This window comes from Sminthopsis crassicaudata, chromosome 2 (genome assembly GCF_048593235.1).
Source record: "Sminthopsis crassicaudata isolate SCR6 chromosome 2, ASM4859323v1, whole genome shotgun sequence".
NCBI classification, from domain to species: Eukaryota; Metazoa; Chordata; class Mammalia; order Dasyuromorphia; family Dasyuridae; genus Sminthopsis; species Sminthopsis crassicaudata.
In genome coordinates, this window is record NC_133618.1 from 132,140,410 (window position 1) to 132,165,562 (window position 25,153).

Here is a 25,153-nt window from a genome sequence, read left to right on the forward strand (position 1 = left end):
CATTAACCCTACACAACAAATCTACCACCTCTAACTCACAACCTGACTCAGGCATTTTTTTCCCAGGGTAGCAAATTTTATGTAAATAGGAATGGTAAAGAGAAAAAAAATTCATAAATATTCAGAATCTCCTGAAGGTCTTTCCATGGCAGTTTTGTTTTAAGGAGAGGGGATACAGGCATATTTAAAAACAAACAAAGAAAACAAAACGAACTCATTTTGGCTGGTTGTTTTGTGGATTGTTACTATTGTTGTTACTTTTATTTTCATGCTATTTTTGAACTTTGGGGTTGTAATATGATGTCTTCTTCTTCAGTAGTAAGTGATTGGCCAGATTGGTTTAAAAAAAAAGACAATTTTCCACTACTCTAAATTCACATTAAATCCAGATGAGTAACTCTCATCTCTTCTTGATACCTAATTGACCTGCTTACTAGTTCCTCTACATGAGATTCTATTTCCCATCTATGTACCTTTGAATAGGTTCTCTCCTCTTACCTTCACTTCATAAAATCCCTAGATTCTAGAGCAAAATTCTTAAACTTTTTCCTCTTACAATCCCTTTTCACCTGAGGAATTTTTACATGAACCTGGGTATATAGATATATAAAATAGGTATACAAATAAACCTTAATTTCAATACTCCTACATTCAGTTACAAGATGCCATATGGGGTCTCAAACCACACTTTAAGAAGCTGGGCTCTAGAGCACAGTTCAGGTAGCCCCTCCTATAAAAGGCCTTTCCTGATCCTCCTCCCCAAATTGTGAGCCTTCTCTTCCTTTCATTAAAATCATTTCATATTTCCTTTAAATATATTTTATGCAAACTTATCTGTATATCTTGTTTTCCCCACAGAAGAATATGAACTTATTTAGTACACAGACTGCCTTGTATCCCTAGTTCTTACCACAGGGCCTGGCACATAAATGGCACTTAATAAATGTTCATTAACTGACTGACCACCCAATAAATGCTTTGTGAATTGAATGAATTCCCGAGGCAAGGCAAGCAGGAGTTACCTAGAAAGGGACAGCATGATACCATGGTACCAGAGCAAAAATTGCTGGATTTGGGTATCAGGAAGTCTGGTTACATATTCCCACTTTGACAGCAGCTAGCTAGGTGCCCATAGGCAAGTAACTTAACTCCTAAAAGCCTTAGTTTGTTCATGCATAAAATGCAAGATTCTTACTCAGCCTGCCTCATAGGGTTAAGCTGTTGCAAGATTGCTTAAATGTTATAAAAGAACTTTTGTAGGGTGACCCAGATAATTGTCTCTCTTTTCCTTAGGTCAAAAAGAAAAAAAAAAAAAAAACTATGACTCTGCTTTTCAAAGCAATGACTGTATCTTTTATTACTTTTGTAAAGCTCCATAGCTGGCATTCAATAAACATTGGTCAGGAGACCAAGGAGCCAGATTCCCCCAGTGGATAAATTTGACTTTGTTACTGGTTATGTGACTGAGTAAGGCAGCTTCCTTCTCTTGGCCTGTTTCCTTATATTTAAAATGAAGGGGTCAGCCCGTGATCTCTAAGGCTTCTTTCAATCCCAGCATTTTATGTTCTAAGTTCTAATGCCCCTTTTAGTTCTGAAATGCAGTTTTATGTTCTAATGCCTTTTCCAACTCCTTCATCCTATGTCCTAAGAAACTGATTACTGCCTATGTTTGCTTTCCAAAAACTAACTCACCTAAGTATGGAGAGGCTGGCCACTAAATAATAAGTTCTTTGGTCAAAACAACCTTGATAGTTTGTTGGGTGGAACTCTAGACTACAGGAAGTCTGAGTTCAATTCCTTCCTCAGACACCTACTATTGTGTCACCTCAAGCAAGTCCTCTGCTTCAGCTTCTTTATATGTTAAAAAACAAAAAGAGGAAAATAATAGCATCTACTTCATAAAGTAGATGTTAAGAAGTTCAAACAAGATGTGTGAGGAGCTTTACAAATTTTTAAACACTATGTTAAACATAAAGTACTATCAAACAATAAAAAACATAAAATAGTTCTCCATTCCATCCAATTCTGCATTGGATGACATTAAAGTGGTAGAAAAGGGAGGCAGAGAATGACATATAGGTAAGAATTATTTCAGCAGGGAAAACTTTGGATGTGCGGCAATTTGCACCATTGAAGTGAATACTTCCAAGAATAGGTCAAAGGTCCTTTTGAATATTTGAACATAAGGTTCTCTCCAACTCCAATCTTGTTTGAATCTATAAATTACCCCCTTGCATTTAACTAAATCCTTTTAGAAGCTGCATTTATTGTCAGATGGCTAAAGCACTGTTTAGGGTAACTCATGTTCCAGTTTCAGCTAAGTGAATGTCAAATACTGATTGTAATAATCACTTGGTAAACTTTTCATTTACAAACTATTATAGCAGAAAGGTCTGTTTCATAGGGGTTCTTAATTTGTGATCTATGAACTTAAAAACGTAAACTTAAAAAAAAAACTTTTATAAGTATACATCAGTATAATTGACTTGTTTGAAATTCTAAGTATTTTATTTTATGCATTTGAAAACATTTTTTCTGAGCAGGGAGCCATAGCTTTTACCAGGCTTTGGGGGGAGAGGGGAAGAGAAGGAGGGCATAACACATAAAAGGTTAAAAAAAAAAAAAAAAAAAAAAAAAAAACCACCTCTGGCTAACTTCAAAACCAGGAATATCTTGATTCAAATCTGCTATCTGCATGACCCTCAGCAAGTCCCTTATCAACTTCTCAGAGCTCTAGACTTTTAATTTGCAGTTAGTTATTGTATTGTTGCTTTTCAGTCATTATATCAGACTCTTTGTAATCCCATTTAGGGTCTTCTTGGAAATGACACTGGAATAGTTTGCCATTTTCTTCTCCAGCTCATTTTACAGATGAGGAAACTGAGGCAAATGGGATTAAGTGATTTGTTCAGAGTCATACAGCTAGAAAGTGTCTGAGACCAGATTTGAACTCAGGAAGATAAGTCTTTTCACTCCAAGCTTGGTGCTCCATGAACTATGAAGCCACCCAGCTGCCCTCAAAATTAATCAAGTAAAAAAAAAAAACTAATCAAGTGAATTTTTTCATCTGGCTGGGAGGGTGGGTCACTATACCAATAAAAATCATGGGTCCAGTCCCTCTCCCAAATATTTTAATTAGGTTTCTGGCCTCCATGCATATGTCTTTCCAGTTTGTATCCAACATTCTGGCTCACTCACTGATGGCAAAGAGCCCAGGGACCCTGAAGGGGAACTGTACTTATGCTTCTAGATGTTATTTGATGGATCCAGGTGGCTTGCTTCATGGTGAAAAGGAAACAGCCCATGCCCCTGCCATTGCCTGAAAACTGCGAGTGAAAATGAAGTACAACACTGGTTGTTTCTAAGAATAATAACGAATAAATATTAATATTTATAATAGTTTTTTTTAAAGCTACTTTGTTGTTAAGAGCAAAACCCTTCCCCCTTCTCTGCAGAAGCACTTCCCCAATCTTATCTTCCTCTTCTTCTTCCTTTCCTTTCTTCCTTTTTGTTCCTTCTATATTATCTTCTATTTCTGTATGCTCTTCTCTCTACCTAATTTTCCTCCAACTTCTTTCACTCCTCCTCTGTCTCCTCCCCAACCCCCCAGCCCCAATTTGTTCCCTACTAATTCCCCATTAATCATTCCTAGCACACATCTGCTTGGATCCTAGAAGGTTTCTTGGCTCACCCTCACAGCTGGGCTGGTTGCAATAATCAAGAAATCTTTCATCTTTTACTGTCTCCTAAAGTCTCCCCTCTTCCCAGCTCCCTCCTCCTACAGGGCTCCCATGAGGACCAGCTCTTCTGTTCCATACATGATTCTCTCTAGTATTCCTGATCCAGCTGAGCAGATCTTCCAAGGACCAGGCGTACATTCTTTTGATTTTCAGTCCTATTTGGCACTTTGGAAGGTGATGGTGGTGGGCATATTAAAAGGCAGAGAAAAATGATATATGCTGAGCTACTTTTAACACTTAGGGGCACAGAATATCTCACTACAATTTCCTTTTTTCATTTTCAGTCCTCAGCATACACATTGACTGGATAGTGATTCATCAGGCCAGTACAGAAGGAAAATAATAGCTAATCCTTTACATAAAAAAAAAAAAAAAAAACCCAACCACGCCAGAGGCTCATGGTCCACTAACCACCACCACCACCACTACCACCCCAATCTTTTTCATAAAAACTAATGTCTAGCTCTGTCTCCCCTATCTTTAAAACTAATTTTTTAAAACCAGTACAAGGCTTTTACAATTATTGCAATAAATCTGATTTCTTTCAGCCCACAATACCAGCCTGTCAAAATCTTTTTGCATCTTAATCTTGTCTTGAAATTTAATACTGATTCCTCCCAGCTTCATGTCATGAAAAAAATAAATTAATTATTTTCAATTATCAAGCATTTTTACCCTCCCACATTCTTTCCCCCAGCAGAAAAAAAAAGAAGAAGAAGAAAATCCTTGTAACAAATCAGGCATTGTCAAGCAAAACAAATTCCCATATTGGTCATGTCCAAAAACAAATAAATAAATAAATGTGTAACTCATTCTGCACATTTAGTGAATTGCTTCTGTTGGGAGTTTGGCAGTATTAGTCATTATAATTTCTCTAGAATCATCATTGCATTGTTCAGAGTTCCTAAGTCTTTGTTTTGTTTTGTTTTTTTACAATATGGTTATAGTGCCTGTTGTTCTGATTCTCATCCACAGATGTGATAAACAGACAGACTATACTTCCATGCAAGTCGCCGATTTTGAGTCAGGGAACCTAGGCCCAAAACCCAGCTCTGCCATTTACAACATAAGTGGCTTTGGTTAACTCTGGGCTTCAGTTCCTCCGGATCTGACTAGATTGAGGGCTAAAATGCCTTCGATTAAGCCTATGAGATTTTAGCATGGCCAAGGCAAGGTTTTGAGACTGATTGTCCCTCTCTTTCTTAAATCTTTCTGTATCTTTTTTTTCTCCTTTCAAGACGGTTCTTGAAATTCATTCCAATCTAATTTGTTTTGTATAAGAATGTTGAGGACTTACATGTTAGCCATTATATATTTAAAAGAAATAGCAAGTAGTACATAATAGTTACAGTTTCACATGCTATCATTTTTATTATACCATGTTATGAAAATGATTGTTTTATTCCATCAATTAAAAAATAAATAATGTAAAAAAGAATGTTGGGGAGAAAGTAGTTGAACCATGCACTCCTGGAGCTGATCCTGGTTACCAGAGGCAACAGCCTATAAGAAGAGATTTCATTTCTTCACGATCCTGGTATATACATGTATTATTATAGCACAGTCTATCTAGAATGTGGCAATTATGCGTCTTTCTGTACACTATTTTCTTGTTTAGCTCATTAGGTCCCAAGAGATCACTTATTATCTGTTAAGAGATATCTATTCTGCCCTAGACTTTCTCCTAAACTCCACAGTATCGACTGTCTAATGGAGGTCTCCAGATGTCTCATAAGTATTTCAAAACTCAACATATCCATTGCCCTCCTTAAATTTTTCTGTTTCTGTTCTACTGAAGCCACAGCCATCTTCCAGTCTCAGTTCCTGGTTGCCCATTTCAGGGTCAGCCTCCACTCTTTACTCACCCTCACCCTCTATATTCAATCAGTTGCCAAATCTTTTTGGCTCTCCTTACATGACTTAACTCATATTCATCTTTTTCTTTCTGCTCACATGATCATGGCCTTACATCAGACTCTCATCACTTCTTACCTGAATTATTGCAATAGTTTCCTACTTGATCTCCCTGCTTCAAATCTCTTCCCATTCCATCCAAGGGAAATATAACCTTCCTCTCCTTTAATTTTCTACTGCCTTGAGAACAAAATACACCTTTTAGTATGATATTTAAAGCCCTTCATGAGGTATCTACAATCTACTTTTCCAGGCCTACTTTACATTATTTTGCACTCTAGTCAAGCTAGCCTATTTGTGGCTCCCTGAGCTCACCATTTCATCTTCCACCTCTTCGCCTTTGCATTGGCTATGCTCTGTGTTCTCCTCACCTTTATGTTTTGTAATCCTTAACTTACTTCAGGGCTCAGTTAAGAGGCAATCTCCTATGGGAAGCTTCTCCCCCCTAAATAGGGTGATCCTGTGGGAAAAGTTCTGGATTTAGAGCCAGAGGAACTGGATTTCAATCCTGCCTCTTCTCCTGTGTAACTTGGAGCAAGTCATTTTTAACTTCTCTGAACCCAGTTACTTCATTTGTAAAAATAAAAGATTTGGGACCTCTAAAATTCCTTCTTTCTCTGTACCTATGATCTCCTTCAATGGAACGAAAACTCCCTGAAGACAAGAACTGTTTTTCCTTTTTATCTCAAATTCCCTAAGGCCTATCACAGTATCTTTAATAAATGCTCATAGAATTGAATCGCTTTTAATACAAATAATTTTTACAACAATTTTAGAATAAGTCTCAAATTCTGTTGAGTACATTCCAAAATCATGTCATTCCATTTCAACTGGACCCTCACTGTAGGAAGGCAATCCTTCTATTCTATCTTAATTGATTTTCTTATCTCATTCCCTATTTAAAAAAAAAATTCCAAATCTTTCCTTCCCTCTTCAAACCATCCCCCACTTCTTTTCTCTCCTCTCTTTTACTTATGGACCTTGTTTTTTACTTTAATTAAAAAACAAAAACTTTGAGGCCATTCCAAGTGAGCTCTCTTCTTGCCTCATCTCAAAAACCCTTGACCTCAATTCCCATTCTCTCTTCCTTTCCCCCAAACTCTAAAAATGAGTTCTTCTAAGTCCAACCTCTCAATATGGTATTTAATATTAGCCCTTTCAATTTTCTCCAGCAGTTTGCATCCTCAGTCATTCCCTGACTCTCTTAAGGCTTCAACATCTTCCTATTTACAGATTTCCCTCCCTAATCCTTTCAAACATGCCCTATTGCTACACTATCTCTTCTCATTATCTCAATCAAAAAAAAAAAAAAAAAAAAAAAGTGGCTTCATTTGCTATCTCAGCTTCTTTACCTTTCACTCATTCTTTAACCATTTGTAATCTGGCTTTTGACCTTATTATTCAACTGAAACTGCTCTCTCCATGTTATCAATGATCAAGTCTCTTGAATTTTTTCAGTCTTTCTCAACCTATCTTCTGTATTTGATATTGCTGACACATGTTCCTCTTGGATACTCTCCTCTCTGAATTTTCACATTCTAGTCTCTTCTCAATTTCTTTTATTGGTTCAACATCTATATTGTTCCTTTAAAAATTCCCCAAAGGTCTGCCCTGTACTTCCTCTTCTTATCTAACTCTCTCTTTGGAATATCAGCAGCTCAGATGAATTTAGCTATCATCTCTATGCAAATGACTTATGGATCTATATCTATCCAGCCCCAGTCTTCCTGTCTGAGCTACAGTCCCCTTTTACCAAACATTTTAAAACTGAATTCCCCAGAGACATCTTAAATTCCACATATCTAAAACTCAATTCTTTATCTTTCCTTGTAAACTCTCCATTCTTCCAAACTTCCCTTTCTGCCAAAGGCACCACAAATCTTCTCAGATTTATAATCTCAGCATTATCCTCAACCCCTCACTCTACAAATCCAAACAACTGCCAGATCTTCCCTTTTCTGCCTATCTCTTTACAACTCAAATTCAGGCCCTCATCACTTCTCACCTAGATTATTAAAGCAGTCCCTTAAATGGTAGCCACCATTTAAGGAGAGGGGGAAAAAGAGCCCCAGAGAAGGGTGCATTTTGGGTGAGGGTGGTACCACAATACTGTACAGCCAAAGTAACAGATCTGAAAAAAAAAGTAGTAAAAAGAGGATAGAAGACCAGGAGGGAAGGGAAAAGTAGAAACAAAATTACATGGTAATTTTATTATATATTTAAAAGGAATAGCAACTTGTATATAATAGATTGCAAATTCATGTTGCAATTATCCCTTTTTTCCTATTCTACTGTTCTGGAAATGTTTGTTTTATTTCTTAAGTTCAGAACAAAATAAATAAGTGTATTGGGTTTGTATTTGTGTTTTTGTTTTTTTTTAATGGAGCTCCTGAGGGTGACCTGGGAGAGCAGTAGTACTTGAGGTAAACATGTGATGGAAGCTCACCTCCAGTGACTGAAGGGAAGGGAAGGAAAAGATATTTCTGTGCCCAGAGTTCAGAGGAGTGATCCAAAGAACTCTATCTTGGCAATACCTCTCTTTCCTATATCTCTCTCTTCTCCAACTACCCTCATTCAAAAAGCTACCACCAAACAATTATAACCACCACCACAATATCAACATCAACAACTACAACTACAACAACAAAAAAAAACCAAACCCTAAAGTCTTGACTTGGAAGAATGATAGATATATCGGGCTAGGAGATCCAGAAGGATTTGAATCCAGATCTTCCGACTCCACAGTCTGCTCCTTTCCATACCATTTCAAAATTGTCATTGTTTCTGGATGCCTACTTCATAAAAGAAAGCACATCCATGCAGGCATACATAGTGAGAAAAAGTGTTTATACACACACACATGTATATATATATATATATATATATATATATATATATATATATATATATATATATATATATATATATATATATATATATATACACACAAACACACACACATTCAAAGTATTCCATTCTTTGGAAGGGGTGAGGGGAAGCAGGAGAGGGTGCCCAGCCCCATCTGGTGAGAAACCTCTTTCCTGGCATTTGGTCTCAGTGATTGGAACTCCATAAGCAGCAGCAAACAGCCGCCAGGCGTGGTGGTGAGGGAAAGAATTTTCTGCCTCTAGAGAAGACATGAAAGGAAACACGAAAACACTTCAAATATCCGAGTAATAAATCAGCGTTCGCTCATAGAGCACCAGGCAGGCCGGGGCAAGGGAGAACAAGGTAGGCGAGCGTTACCCACGGGAAGAAGCCTCGGCTGGGCAAGAGAGGTAGTGCCGCGGCGATGACATCACCCCAGAGTGGGTCCTCTCTCTAACTTGTCGGCTTGGGACCTGACAGATCATTAGACTGTACTTCAAGCTGACCGCTCGGCACCGCCCGCTCGGGCCAGGAGGTGCCTCGGAGTCCTAGGAGCTGCATTCTCTCTTCCCTCGGTGCAAAGCGAGCCAATACTCCCAAGTCGGCTCGGAGCGAAGACGTGGACACAAAATGCGCCCCCGAGAGGGGACGGGCACCCTCTCCACCTGACCCTGGGCGCTCTGGAGCCAACATCCGAGAGAGGTTGGGACCTGTTATTACTCTCACCCCAAGCTGGGTCGCAGCTGCGCCTCTAGCACCTTTTTTGCGTGGTACCCCACTGTGGAAAGAGGGGCAAGGGTGAGAACCCAGAGGAGAGAAACAAGCGGCAGCAGAGACCCGCTTTTCTCTTGACTTCTAGAGGCGTCTCGGTGCTTATAGGGACCCCAGAGGCGAAGGACGCCCAGTGGGGAGAGGGTAGGCTAAGTGGGGGGAAAGGGGGAACTGCCGTTGAATCAGGGAGGCTGAGGCGTCCGCGGAGGCGGCGCGGGGCTCCTTTAAGGATCTCCCCTCCCACCCGGCGAGGCCGGCCCCCCGCCTGCCCTCTCTCCCCGCCCCGGGGTCCCTGGGAGAGCAGCGATTGGGCGGGCGCGGCTATCCCTTTGAAGTGTGGCTGCCGATCGCGGGTATTTGACGTGTGGCTAGGGGAAGGGGAAGGTTTTTGTGTTCTTCGCCGGGGCCAGCGGCGGCGGTGCTGGCGGTGGCGGTGACGGCGGCAGCGGCGGTGGCAGCGGAGGAGGGGAGGTGGAGGAGGAGGAGGAGGAGGAGGAGCGGTTGGCTGCTGCACCCCGCTCGGCACTGCGGAGCGAGCCCGCCCGCTCCGGGAGCTCGCCTCCCCGGTGCTCCCCCTCCCACCCCCCCGTCCCCGCCCGTGGCGCTGCCTCCTCCAAATGAGCGATTCGCCCGCTGGATCTAACCCAAGGACACCGGAAAGCAGCGGCAGCGGCAGCGGCGGCGGCGGCGGCGGCAGTGGCAGCAGCCAGAGCGGCGGCGGAGGGAAGAGACCAGCGGTCCCGGCGGCGGTGTCCCTCTTGCCTCCGGCGGACCCCCTGCGGCAGGCAAACCGACTCCCCATCAGGGTACTGAAGATGCTGAGCGCGCACACCGGCCACCTCTTGCACCCGGAATACCTGCAGCCGCTTTCCTCCACTCCAGTCAGCCCCATCGAGGTCAGTCCCTGCTTGCTCCGCACTCCCCCCCTCCATGTCACCCCCTCACACACTCCTCAAGACCTATTTCTCCCAAGTCCTGCCTGAAATGGCCGTCCCATTTACCCAGGTTCTTATCCTTAAGCCCCGGAACCTAGGACCTCCGCTTAGTAGAAACCCTTCACTTTTGTGAACCGGAGGTCGGGATGAGGGGTCGGGCTCACACCTCCAGGCTTATCCCTTCTAGCAGAATTTTCTACCCAGTGTCTTTGCTCCCTGTTTCTCCTTTACTCATTCCTTGGCCAGCGCCGGGCCCAGCTTCTTCTAAAGAAGAGCTCGCGGTGGGCTCTGTGCTCCCCACCCCCACCTCGCCCCACCTTCCACCCCTACTCGAAAGAGACTTAAATGCAGCACCGACCCCACTACAGCCGCCCTCCCTTTCCCCTTCAATAAACACCTCTGTGCCTTCAAGTCCCGTGCAGTCCACTCTCGGGGGCCGCTTCCAAAACACTGAAAATACTCCCACTCTGTTCTTGGGGCGCCCTCCCCTGGGGCTCTGCAGTGGGTGCACAGGCCGGCCCTCTCCGGGAATGCTATCATGTATGCCCCCTACTCCAAAGCCCCAAGCAGCCTCCAGTGACCTCCAGGTCTCGAAGTTCGCTTAACTGGGGGATAAGTTTTCCTCGGGAAGTGAAGTGAATGAGGGGAAGAGGGATAGAGGAAGATAGAAAAAAGGAAGAGCCAAATCCTTACTCTCCTTGTTTAAAAGGCAAAGAAAAGCTGAGTCCCTTCTATAACTGGCTGCTCTCTACTGTTCTGTTCTCTCACATTCCCACCCTTCGAGGAGCAGTGGTATTCTCTTTATCCTAGAGCCCACGGTACCAGGAGCCCGTCCTAAACAATCACGTTTAAGGTAGTCACAAACTGGCTAGGAAAGTGACCCCTAGGGTGGCCTTTCCCCCTTCCTCTTCCTCCGGGGCCTAAGAAATCTCAGTTGCTAACTCTAGTGGGTGGAAGGGAGAATTCCTGTTGTCCTCCCGCCCCGTTCCACCTCCCCGTGGGCGCTTCTTGTCCCTAATTCCCTCCCACCGTCATGCCCAGCTCCCCGGGGCTCCCTCGCGCTCTATCCGCTTAGTCTCGCTGTCTCACGCAGTCCCTTTACCTCCTTTCTCTTTCCTTTTTCCCCCACCCCCCACCCCCGCCGCTGTCTCTTAGCTGGACGCCAAGAAAAGCCCGCTGGCGCTGCTGGCCCAAACCTGCTCGCAGATCGGCAAACCTGATCCACCGCCCTCTTCCAAGCTCAACTCGGTGGCGACGGCGGCCAACGGGCTTGGGGCGGAGAAGGACTCTGGCCGCTCCGCCTCAACCGCCTCCTCCGCTTCGGCGGCTCTCAAGCAGCTAGGGGACTCACCGACGGAAGACAAGTCCAGCTTTAAACCCTACTCCAAAGGGTCCGGCGGTGATTCCCGCAAAGACGGAGGTTCTTCTTCCACTTCTTCGTCCTCCTCTTCTTCTTCCTCCCCTGGTGACAAGGCAGGGTTTAGGGTACCCAGCGCAGCTTGCCCGCCTTTCCCCCCGCACGGAGGTCCCGTCTCAGCTTCTTCTTCCTCCTCCTCCCCCGGCAACTCCCGGGGCGGCTCGCCGCACCATACGGACTGCAAGGGCAGCGGCGGCGGTGGAGGCGGCGGAGGCGGGAGCGGAGGGGACCTGGATAAGAAAGATCAGGAGCCCAAACCCAGCCCGGAGGCGGGAACCGGGAGCCGAAGCGCCGAGCCAGCGTCGCACAGCGGAGAGGCTGGGTCGTCTGGGCGCAAGTCTGAGCCGCCCGCGGCCCTGGTGGGTGCCGGCCACGTGGCACCGGTATCTCCGTACAAACCCGGCCACTCGGTGTTCCCCTTGCCACCTTCCAGCATCGGCTATCACGGCTCCATTGTAGGCGCCTACGCCGGGTACCCGTCCCAGTTCGTGCCTGGTCTGGATCCTAGCAAATCCGGGCTGGTGGGGGGCCAGCTGTCCGGGGGATTGGGCCTGCCTCCCGGCAAGCCCCCCAGCTCCAGCCCACTGACGGGCGCCTCGCCACCCTCCTTCCTGCAGGGATTATGCCGGGACCCCTACTGCCTGGGAGGTTACCATAGCGCCTCTTCACACCTGGGCGGCTCTAGCTGCTCCACTTGCAGTGCCCATGAACCCGCCGGGCCTAGCCTAAAGCCGGGGGGTTACCCACTGGTGTACCCAGGCCATCCACTCCAGCCCGCAGCCCTCTCCTCCAGCGCGGCGCAGGCTGCGCTCCCGGGACATCCTCTCTACACCTACGGCTTCATGCTACAGAACGAACCGCTACCACACAGCTGCAACTGGGTGGCGGCCAGTGGGCCGTGTGACAAGCGCTTCGCTACCTCGGAGGAGTTGCTCAGCCACCTACGGACCCACACGGCCCTCCCTGGCGCCGAGAAACTACTAGCCGCTTACCCCGGGGGGTCGGGCCTGAGCAGTGCAGCCGCCGCTGCGGCTGCAGCTTCCTGTCATCTACATCTCCCTCCACCCGCCGCCCCCGGTAGCCCCGGGTCGCTGTCCTTGCGGAGTCCACATACTTTGGGGTTAAGCCGGTACCACCCCTATGGCAAGAGCCACTTACCCACAGCTGGGGGCTTAGCTGTGCCATCCCTACCCACAGCAGGACCCTACTACTCGCCATATGCGCTCTACGGACAGAGACTAGCCTCAGCCTCAGCTCTTGGATACCAGTAACTACAGCCTCTTCTCCTCCCCTGCCCTTACCCTCTGCCCAGCCTCCTTCTTCACCTCCTTACTGCCACCGACCCCACCACCACCACCACCACGGGCTGCAGCCTCCACCGCCACTCTTCCCTCTTTGCATTCCCCTTCCCGACCCCACCCTCCTGGACTGTGTATTTATTTACTGTACTATTAGCTTACAAGCTGGGAATATAAGTGCATTAATGGCCCACGAGTCAATGTTATGCAAAAAGTCTGTGTCCCCTCCCCCCCAATAATAATGATAATTATCAAATGAACAAAGGATCCCCACACCTCTTCCTTGCTTTTTTTTCTCTTAGTCAGGTTTGGGTTTTAGAGTTGCTTCTTCTCTATTCCTCCCCTCGGTTTCTTTTTTGATTGGTTTGCTTTTATTGGGAGGAGGGGGAATTGGGGTTCTTGGATTCTTGGGGTTTTTGTTCCTTTTCTGGGGAGTTTCTTGCATGATTCTTGACACTCGAAACTACATTGTTCCTTCTATCCACCTTTTTCCTCGTTTCCATTGGCGTTTTGTTTTGTTTTGTTTTTCTTTTGTACAGGTAACAGAGGTGATTTTTAAAATATATATATACACACATATATATATATATTTGGAGGGAAAGGAAATCAGGCAGGCCGAAAGTTGGATGGCAGAGCTGTCTTTTTTGCTCCTGAGCTTTGCCCCACCCTCCCTTTGGCACTGCCTCGCTCCCCTTCCATGCTCCACGTCAAGGCACTGGGCCTGAAGGCACAGAAACCTTCTTTGACCTGCAGCCAAAGAGCCCCTCTGGGTCCCTGGCAGCAGTTTTTCGATATTGAGTCCCAAACAGCCCAACTGAGCATTTCCATTCACCCATACACCCCAAAAATACACGGTCAGGAGTCTCCTTGCCAAAAGGGATGGGTAATACAATACCCTAGGGAACCTAATCATCAGGGCCCACCTTAATTAAAAGTTCTAGATGGGCCTGCAGCGTGAAAGCCTGGCTCTTTCTAGTCTACCAAGTGCTTTATAGCCCTTTCTTTTCTTTTTCTTTCTTTTTTTTTTTTTAATCCCCTATTGGGGCAGCAACCCTTGATGTACAGGAGAGAAAGGGGGACTCTCCAGTTCGGGAGACCAGTCTAATGTTTTTAAATTGAATGACATCTTAATACAATTGAAAAAACATTTGGAGGGAGGGACAAAACTAGAAACCCCCTTCCGAATCTCCACAGGCCTCAAGCTTTCAGTCCCTACCTGGTTCAGCTCCCTGAGCCGGCAGGCAAGCGGGCAAGGCATGCTAGATGCCTCTGGCGCTCCCTCCCGCCTCCCCGGCCTGCTCCCCAGCCCCTCCCATTCTCCCCCTTACTCCCCCACAGTCTTGCGCAGCGCGGAGGCTGTGGGGCCAGTTTTGGATGAATAGAGCTCTCCGTTGGTAAGACTTATTTTGTTAATAAATGGAATACTTGGCTATATTCACACCGTGGTGTCTCTCTTTTGACTTTCTCATCGCCCGCCTTTCTGCTCCCCTCCCTCCCAGCTTCATTAGATACCCTTTGTTTTAAAAAGCAAAGACTTTAGATCCTTACAGGGATGGATTTAACGGAATCCCCAGAAGAGGGGAGAGGGGCAAGTCCTTGCCTCGATGTATTAAAAATAATAAAAAACCTTTATTAATTTTCCCCATTTATTTATTTAGTTCCGAACCTCACTTCAAAGGCCTTGGCATTTCTGGGTACTTGGGTGGAGGGCGAATGTGAAGGTGAACTTTCTTCTGGGCCAAATCCGAGGTGAAGGGGGCTGAGAAGGGAAAAGAGGGCTCCCCAAACTCCAAGCAGCTGGGCGAGGCGCGGCGAGGCCGGGACACCATGAGCATTTGGCGCCACCTAGCGGCGCGTGAACGTGCAAAAAAAAAAACGGAGAGAGGCTGACTCCAGCCCCGACGGCACTTGGACAATTGCTACTCCTCTAAATCCGGGATGGTCACGTTTCTTGTTTGGGGTTTGTTTCTCTTGTGCCTCACCTGCCCTCAAATTTCCCCGGGCGGAAACCAATGGAAAAGCAGTCCTGCTCAGAGCGGCTGCCGGGCAATGCCTCCGAGCTGCAAGGCCGGGTTTTTAGCGGTGGGAGCATTTGCAAGGCCGGTGAGTTTTCAGAGACAGGTGTGGAGTCCTGCAGCTAAAACTGAGCTTGAAGCGGTCTTCAGGAGGGGGCGGGCAGGCTGCTGTTTCCTTCCTTGCTAGCCTATTTCCCCAGCTTTCCACATCTCCCGCCTTCTCGGCTGGCCGGGCACATCCATATCGCAAGGTGAACACGCAGATGGGGGTAAGGGAGCCGAGGGAGATAACTCACACCGTCAGCCTCTCCTTAACCTTTTACTCAAAAAGCCATGGGGAAGAACCATGCGTGAAGAAAAGAGGAGGGGAGTAACGGAAGAATCGGAATTTCCACGCCCGCCCCGCGAAGAGGGAGCCCAGGATCCGAGGTCCCAAATCCCGGATGGAAAGTCTCCGTGCTCTTTCCTCTTCCTTCCTGTGCCTTTGTTTTCAGCTTTCTGGGTCCAGTCTTCTCCAGCTCGATGAAGAAAGAAGCCCCTCTGCTCACTGGAGAACTTATTTCTTGGTAGTGTCTGGGTGCAGGCAGGTTGATTCACTAGGTTCCCTGACAGGGCCTGCTGCTTTCCCGAAGTTATGTTCTTGGCTCACCATGAGCTGAGGTCGGTCCTTCTTAGCTTGTCTGCTAAACCTGAATGGGGTGAGGTGATTGGGCCGGTGCCAACCTAAGCCAGGCCTGTTGTCAGATTTCTAAGTTTAGTGAAAGACTTCCTTTGGCCTTGGAAATATAGAGCAGAAATTATTGCAAAGTCAGCTGGTAGGGTGGAGGGTATGGAGAATGTTACTCACTGCTTAACCAAGAGGGGGGAACTTTCCTTTGCTCCCAATTATGTCCGAGTCAATAGCAATATATTATATTATCAGCTAAACAGACAATCGTGGGCCCTCAAAATTCAGTTTTGGCTAAAATATCTAAATATTGAAGAAATGAGGCAGAAAGGCATATCTGACTTGTTATAGATAATTGTTCCAGTTCCCTACTTAAACATGCAAGTGTAGACATGGTCTAAATGCCAATTTATGCAATCCTTACTTGTAGACTGATGAGTAGGTTCAACCTAGTTCTGATCTGTGACATAGACTGAAAAGGCAAGGAAATCAAAGGCATGCTATGCCCTTCCTTATTCTCATCCACTTTCTTTCACTCACAGTCCCTGCTTATTGGAGAAAGGGGTCAGGGCAAAACCCAGGCTCCTCAGGATGGGTCCTAAACCCAGAGTGACATATAGGGTACCAAGTAACCTAGCTTTGACCCCAGTCTGGGGACAAAAGAGACAGAACTGCATTAAAGATCTATGCTGGGCAGAAGCTTGCAAAACTGTTTCCTTCTCATTTGATCCATATCCAACTCCTTTTTGCAGATGACAGAATTTAAGCCTACAGTGGGGGAGGGTAAATTGAGCACACAAACAGCTGGGGAGTTTGAAGCCTACTCAGTTAACTACAGAACCCTTAGTTCTTTCCACTACTTTCCAAATTCACAGCCCTTCACAAAAATGGTCATTTGAGTCCATAGTACTCCCATCATTTCAGGGTAAATTATTTTACTCCCCTGACCTAGATCCTGCTAACTACAAAAAATTCAATCCTTATGCCCTCAATAGGACATTGGAGTTTTTCTGCAGAAAAGACTTCATATTTCTATTAGAAAAGTTCATTAATGTTGGGAATATCCATTCTCCTTGTAAAGGAGTACTGGAGTCTAGAGTGATTTGGGAGTTGGTGATGCCACAGAACAAGACTCAGAGAATCAAAGAGAGATGACTCAGGGAAAAGGTCCCAAGAGGACTCACAGATCTCATCTCAGGATATTTCTGGGGAAACAGTATTGCCAAATTCCCCATAGTTTAAATATGTCTATCTAATGGAAGCTGAAATCTAACTGATTCTCTCTGCTCTCCCTCTCCTCAGCCCAGCGGAATTCCCTTTTTTTCTCTCTGACTGGTTAGTTTTCTGAAAAATACTCCCTCTATCAAAAGCATATCTATTTTTCTTTCATTCTTTCATCAATTTTAAAGTAAGGTCATAGATTGCTAGAGCTGGAAGGGACCTTAGAGAATATCTAGTTCTAAACTCTCATTTTTTTGTTACTGTAGTTGTTTAGTTAGTTGGTTTGGTTTATTGTTGTTATTGTTATTGTTTAGTGGATTTTTATTCTTTGATGTTTTGGTTTGGTTTAGTTTTTGCCAATGAGAAAACAAGTACAGAAAGCTTATGTGATTTATTCAAGATCACATAAATAATTAATGACAGTTATACTACACTACATATGAAGAAAAAACTTTTTCCCACTTCTTAAATTAAAAAGTGTGCCTTTTTAGGTAGTTTGAAGAGCAAATGGACTCAAAACCAAAATTTTTTTCATTATCCATGCAATGAAGGAGCTCCTTTTAAATAGCAGCTCTCTTCAAGCCATGAGTATGGATCTCAAAGTAAGTTGGTCAGTTCTCCGGAGTTTCCTCTTTAAGACTGACTGTCCTAGTTAATTATGGTATATAGAAAAGATGAAACTCAGATGGAAGGAGTCACCCTGAAATTCCCATCCTGATATCAAGTGACTGGTAACATTGCCTGTAATGTCTTGACTTCAGGATGGGAAATGTCTCCCATTTCTTCCTCCTAGCTAGTGAGTTGGTGATGTATGTGAGCTGCTTTAATTAGACAGTGGGGAGTTTGCCACTTGCAGGAAGCTTAACTCTCATTAACAAAGTTGCCAGCTTAATAGAGATGATACTATCAATTGCATATCTGAGCTTTACTTCTACAAAGCCACTGAATCAACTTCAACTAATTGTACCAGCACCCCTTTGGAAGGGAGTCACCTCCTCCTTCTCTGCCATCTTTCCCCTCCTTCTTTCTCCTTCCTTTCTTGCTTCTCTCTTCTTCTCCTTCCTTGCCCTTTCTCATTCCTCTCCCTCAGCAGTAGCCAGAAACTAGGGCTGATGTTCCCAAGGCATCAGGAAGGGTTGTAGTGAAAGACTTAGAACTTGAGACACAGGATGTTCCTGGCTCCAGGTCATGTTCTCACACTTCCTGATTGGTTATTTTTGTGGCCTTGTGGGCAGCAGTTGGAGGGGCAAGTGTGGGGAGGAATGAGAAAGAAGGACCTACCCTTGGATATAGGACTAATTTAATGAGCTAGGATCCAGATTTTTCATGAACAACCATCTGTGTCTCAAGGAAATCCATGGTCCAACTGGAAAAGAAAAGGATGCTGAACTCATAATCTTAGTAATGCCAGACTCGAATGGGTTGAGCCAATACACTCTGATTTTATGTGGTGGGAATGGTAATGTCTCCAAATAGATGAAGCTAAAACTCCATTCCTGATGTAGAGCTCAGTTACTGTGGAATCCGCCTTACAATAATACCACTGCACTGCACTTTATTAATCATTCTGTAGGGGAAGCTGCTCTCCAGTTTTCTGTTTGATTTGACTTCACCCTGTCTTTCTGCAGAATGGATGGCTGAGCGCATCCGATAATGTATGGTTTAATTTGGAGCACTATGGGTTTGAATTACCATTTTCATAATGTGCTGTGCATTAATGTGTTACATCATTTATAAAGAGAGATGTGCTGGGTTTCAAACTTTCTCCTGAAAGGCAAAGTCACCTAAAAGAAACAAACCCAGTCATAGCAGCCCATCTCCCCAAACTCTACCACCACTATTAAAAAAAAAAAAAAAAAAAAAAAAACATTTCCCAAAAGAACTTCATGATCCTCAATGAGAATATTTTAGATTCAGATGGTGCAGGTGGGTGTCAAGATGGAGAGAGACATGAGTACATATAAGACCCAAACAGGGAGAGCAAAAGTGCCCTCATTATTGCGTAACAACTGCTTTTCCATCCAACCCCCATAGCAGCAGACCTCCAGTGGTTGACTCTCGGTCGACCCTAATCCCAGCACTCCCTCTCGAATGGCTGTAATAACACCAGCTGTCTGTTACTCAAACTCTGACTGAGGAGGAAAAAGCACTGATTATCCAAATACAGTCATTAAAGGGGAAATGTGTTTTTAGGACTGTCAGAGTGATTAATGAGGGCTAGCCGTCTTTGCAAATGCACTTGTTTAGTCTAACTGGCAGCTTCTATTTTCCTATTGATTTATTGCAGCAGTTGCTGGGGTCTTGGTGTGTGCAAAGTCAGGGCACTTCACAAACTGGGCGCTGTTTAAACAGGAAAAGCATGTACCATTTTGTCCAGGAGGGAAGGGGCAAGCTAAAGGCTCTCCCTTCAGTTCCTTCTCCAGGGACTCCAACCAACAAAAGTCACATTAAAACCTGGGGCCAAGAGAGGGAAGGAAATTTCCCTCCCCGGAGTCGTCCCAGTCATCGAGTTCCAAGGTCGATGGGGACACACTCACTAGAGTTCTGGATAAAGTCGGTCCCATTGTAAGGACTTGGCAAGCCTACATTATCCCCCCTTGTCCCAAAAGGAATTGATGAGGACTGAGAGAAAATGATCCCAGACTAGAAGGGGTGAAAGGACAAAGAACAGAAGTCATCACTACTAGGTGGTCAAAGAGCAAAGGCATCGAGTAAGTTTGGCAGGGAGACCACTCTTCATTTCAGTATTTTTAATATAAAAAATAAAAATAAAACCCTGCCTAGTGGACAACATTTACCTCTAGCTCTTTCCACATTTACTATTCATAACCTGACAATGATGTATCTAGATGTCAAGGACAGAGAGAATTAGTAGCTTAAAAATACAGTCCTTTCATTGTAGGTTGTGTTTTCAATTAGTCAATCAACACTCAATCAGCAAGAATTTATACTCTGTCTCTTGTGTTTCAATGTCCTTGAGGATACACAGGATGAATGATGGAGAGCCTGGATGCTACAGTGGTACCCTGGAGACATTAAAAGGACTCTCATGTATTGGAAACACTATGGAGGATTCTAGAGGCATGGATAATATTGCATGGGGAAGATAGTATGAAGGTGCAAATCTGTATTGATGAAGGGAAGAGCCACACTTCAGTATCTAGCATCCAGCAAAGAATCTATGACGTACCAAGCAATATTCTCAGTGCTATGGGGATATAAAAACTTTACTAATATCCTCTGATAGCTCATGTTGACCTGAAGGTGACCCTATATTCTTGATAACTAACAGTAGAGTGACCCAAGATCTGGCAGGCCCTCCCAAGTAGAAAGGCTTTTAGTATAAGGCTCAGACATAGACTTTGTGTCCATCATCAGAGGATCAGCCTATCTAAGTATAGAGAGGCTTATCACTAGACAGCTGACCACCAGGGGATGATATTTTTTTTTGGCTGCAGTAGTTCATAAAAATTTTATATTAAAGAAAAAGTAAGAGGGAATCCTTTGAAGTGTTGAACTATGGGATATAAAACAAGAAGTGATCTTTATTCCAAAGTTGACACTGTGATTGAAAAGAAAGTTATATACTGATGAAACAAGATAGGAAGATATATAAAATCTCATTTTCTGCTGATATCACTAAGTGCTAAATTGCATAGTACAGGCAATTAGAGAATAGAGCAGTATATAAAGTGATAATTGTTTTGTTCAGGCAGTAATGGAAATAGCAATGCATTTGGAGTCAGGAGACCTGGAATATAAATGCAGATTCTGGCACCACTCTATAAGCTCAGTCAATTCAATTCAGTTCCCTGAGCCTCAACTTCCTTAGTTGTATCATAGGAATAATCAAATTAATGAATTAATGGAATGCTTTATTTTTTCCCTTATCATTCATACAGAATTGCACTACAACTTCAGTATGGTTGTGGTCAGGAGTCTTATAAACCTTAAAACTTTATATAAATATATCATTAATATTATTAATAATTAAAGGCACTATGAGTTATATTTTAGATTAATACTATCAGGAAGAGATTCACAGAGATCTTTTAGGCTTGGCCTAAAGCAAGGATTCTTTTTAAATAATATTTTATTTTTCCCCATTTACATGTAAAGCTCATTTTTAACATTCATTTTTGAAAATTTTGAGTTCCGAATTCTCTTCTTTTTTTCCTTCCCCTCCAAGACAATAAGCAGTTTGATATAGGTTATACATGTGCAATCTTGCAAAATATATATCAAATTAGTAATGTTTAAAACAAAGATTCATTCATATATATATATATATACATATATATATGTAATTTTTGGTAAATAGTATCTTATTTTTTCTGATTACATATAAAGATAGTTTTCAACATTCATTTTTTTTTCTAAGACTTTGAGTTTCAAATTTTTTTCCCCTCCTTCCATCCCTCCCATTCCCCCTCCCAAAGATGACAAGCAATATGATATAGGTTATACATATACAATCAAGTTAAACATATTTCTACCTTCCAAATATTCACATTCATGTTATGAAAGAATAAACAGAACAAAAAGAAAAAGCTACCAAAAAAAACCTAAAACTAAAAAAAAGCATTGAGACTGTATAGTTCTTTCTCTGGATGTGGATGAGTCTTTTGGAATTATTTTAGATCATTGAATTGATGAGAAGAGCTAAGACAATCATAGTTGATCATTATACAATGTTGCTCTTACTGTGTACAATGTTCTCCTAGTTCTGTTTATTTCATTTAACATCAGTTCATGTAAGTCTTTCCAGGTCTTTCTGAAATTCATCTGCTCATCATTTCTTATAGCACAATAGCATTCCATTCACATACCACAACTTGTTCGGCCATTTCCCAATTGATGGACATTACCTCAATTTCCATTCTTTGCCACCACAAAAAGAGCTGCTATAATTATTTTTGTACACATAAGTCTTTTCCCCTTTTTATGATCTCTGTGGGATATAGACATAGTAGTGGTATTGCTGGATCAAATTTTGATTGCCCTTGGAACAGAGTTCCAAATTACTCTCCAGAATAATTGGATCAGTTCACAACTCCACCAACAATGCTTTTAGTGTCCCAATTTTCCCACATCTCCATTAACATTTGTCATTTTCCTTTTCTGTCATATTAGCCAATGTGATAAGCATGAGGTAGTACCTCAAAGTTGTTTTAATTTGCCTTTCTCAATAGTGATTTTGAGCATTTTTTCATATGACTATAGATAGCTTTAATTTCTTTATCTGAAAACTGCCTGTTCATATCCTTGGATCTTTTATTAACTGAGGGATGAACTGAATTCATATAAATTTGGCTCAGTTCTCTACATATTTGAAAAATGAGGCCTTTATCAGAAACACTTGCTGTAAAAGTTATTTTCCATTTTTCTGTTTGCTACTGAGACTTGAAGGAAGACTGAGAAACTAAGAGATGAAAAAGGGGAGTATTTCTGGCATGAGAACAGTCAATAAAAATGTGCAGATTTAAGAGAGAATGTCTTGTGTAAGAAACAGCAAGAAGGCCAGTTATTAATTGAAAGATAGTGAGCATATATAAAGTGTAAGAAGACTAGAAAGATAGGTGGGGAAAGGCAGATTATGAAAGGTTTTTAAGATCAGAGAATTTCTACTAGATCAGATCCTAGAGATAATTAATAGAGACATGCTGGAATTGATTGAATAGAAGTGGAGGGGGTGACATAGTTAGACATGATTTAGGAAGATCAATTTGACGGTTTAGTGGAGGATAGACTGGAGTAGCTATGAGATGATGGGAGCCTATATCAAGATAGTAGCAGTGTCAGAGGAGAGACAGTATTATATAGGAGAGATTGTGCTGAAGGCAGAAACAATAGCACTTGACAAATGATTGGATGGGGGTGAGGAGAGGGAGGAGTTGAAGATAACACTGAGGTTTCAAGTCTGAGTGACTGGTATATTCAATACAATAAGAGCAGTGAGATGGGGCCACAGTGCACAGGGTGCTGGGTCTGAAGGAAGGCTCATCTTCCTGGGTTCAAATCTGGCCTCAGCCACTTACTAGCTGTGAGTCTCTGAACTTGTCACTTACACCTATCTGTTTTAGTTTCCTCATCTATAAAATGGTCTGGAGAAGGAAATGGCAAACCAATCCAGTATCTTTGTCAAGAAAACCCCAATGGGGTCATGAAGAATCAGACATGACTGAGCAAAACCAGTAATGGAAAAATTCACACCCAAAAGGAAAATGATTGGTGTCATCAAGTATTTGAAAAAGTATCATGTAAAATAATAATAATGACAACTCACATTTTATATTACTTAAAGATTTGCAAAGTTCTTTCCCCTTAATAACTGAAAAATAGGTAGTATAAGAATTATCTCCAAATTACTGAGGAGGAACATGAGATTCTGAGATGGTTAATACCTTGCCTAAAGTCATATACTTGGTCACTATGGCCACTGGAGCCTCCTTCATTCCTCCCTCCTCTCCTCTCTAGGACTTGTAACATGCAAGGTGGACATGGATGTTCACCCCATTTATGGGCAAGAAATCACCCATTACAATCTTTCTAGTAAGAGAAGGGACCTCCAGGTCTTGCCATTTGCCCTTCTGCTTATCCCTCCTGTCTGCTGAGAACTACCATCTCATTTCCAATACATCCTAAGGATCCCTGAGCTTTGCTGTCTCCATTTCTGCAGCAATATGAAGACTTTTACATTTTTCTATTACTGCAACTGAACCCTCCTATAAATGCTGTCTCCCCAAAATATAGTGTGAGTTCTGTGAAAGCAAGAAATGTCTCAGTTTTCTCTTTGTATTCCCAATGTTTAGCACCATGATTGATACCACTGAAGGTCAGCAAGTGGAGGCTAAATGAGGCCTCATTGAGGATTTTGTAGAAAGGTTACTTTTCATGTATGGTTCAGGCCTTTCTGTCCAATTCTTGAATTTGGCCCAATTCAAGAGAACTAGCAGTTATTGAGTAAGAATTATCAAAGATATTATCAAAGATATGAAGACAAAAGGAATGACCCTGCCCCCAAAAAACATAAATTTGAATAGAGAGATAAAATGTGTGACTAGATAAATACAAGCAAAATAGTTTGAGAAAGAAAATCCTATTAACTTAGTCTAGATGATAAGGAAAATCCTCTTGTAGAAGATGGCACCTCACTTGACCATTGAAGGAAGCCAAGGATTCTAAGAACATGGAGATAAGGAAAGATGGTATCCCAAACATAAGAGATAATCTGTACAAAGAAAGGAGATGGAATGCCACATATAGGGAACTACAAGTAAGTAAGTTTGGTTGGAATATGAGGTGTATGGAGGGGTTGGGAAATGTACAATCTACAAAGATACATTGGGACCAAATTGTAAAGTCTCATTTGTAGTCATCATTAAAAGGAAGAGATACGTGTCTATTCTATGCCCCTTTTCGGTTTTGTGATGGTACCTTATTTCCATGCCCTTTTCAAAAATCTTTCTTTACTTTTAGTGGGAAAATTAGCATGTCCACAGTCTCACATTTGTCTCTTTTTTATGCTCACGGGCAGCCAATCTTCCCAGAACCAACTATCCAAGGGTCAATATGTTGCTTTTTTTTTTTTTATACTACATGTCTACTATTTTAATGCAGAAATCAGAAACCTTGAAGAATCACATATCTAATCATAAAAGAACAACATGGATCTCCAGACATGAAGCTGAAGCATCACTGTTTTTCAGGTATGGCATAGAAAAAAATTCAGAGTTCCTCAGGAGACAGTAATTCTCTAAAAGGGTCAACAATGGGCAGAAGATACAGACATGCTAACTGGAAAAAATGCTCACATTCTGATTATTTCAACTATTTGCTCCATGAAGATAGGAGAAATGCCTTGTGCTTCCTTGCATTTTCCAGACACTTAAGGAAATTCCTTGCTCATAAACAATACTTAGTAAATGTTGGGAAAATAGATGGGTGGATGGATGGATAACCAACTCTCTCATTCTAGATCATCTCAGAACTAATAATTGCATGTTTCTATGGTAGTCTATCTGGTTAAACAGCAAGTATTTATCAGTCAACAAGCATTTGTTAAGTGCTTACTCAGTGCCAAAATTTGCATTAAGTTTTGTGGCAGGCAAAGAAAGTATCAGATAGTATCCAATAGTAGCACACCTAGGCTAAGGACAAAATTAATAGTAAAGACAATAAAAGCTATAGAACATCAGGCTGAAGAGGAAGGAATTTGTGACCAAAGAAGAACTAAAGATCATTATTAATCACAAAATAGAAAATTTTGATTATATCAAATTAAAAAGCATTTGTACAAACAAAACT

At 43.0% G+C, this 25,153-nt stretch overlaps 1 protein-coding gene across 1 annotated transcript; it reads left to right on the forward strand.

The window, feature by feature from the left end:
• Nucleotides 1-9,660: 9,660 nt before the first annotated feature.
• On the forward strand, nucleotides 9,661-14,375 carry ZNF703 (zinc finger protein 703). The gene is made up of 2 exons (XM_074287232.1): nucleotides 9,661-10,189; nucleotides 11,384-14,375. The coding sequence occupies exons 1-2, from the start codon at nucleotides 9,911-9,913 to the stop codon at nucleotides 12,914-12,916; spliced, it is 1,812 nt and encodes a 603-aa protein (XP_074143333.1). The 5' UTR covers nucleotides 9,661-9,910; the 3' UTR covers nucleotides 12,917-14,375.
• Nucleotides 14,376-25,153: the final 10,778 nt, after the last annotated feature.

Bases quoted from the DNA above. Each gene is read 5' to 3' on its own strand.
- ZNF703 (XM_074287232.1), top strand. From the start codon at position 9,911: ATGAGCGATTCGCCCGCTGGATCTAACCCAAGGACACCGGAAAGCAGC. The intron at 10,190-11,383 runs GTCAGTCCCTGC...GCTGTCTCTTAG, and splicing joins CTCCAGTCAGCCCCATCGAG to CTGGACGCCAAGAAAAGCCC.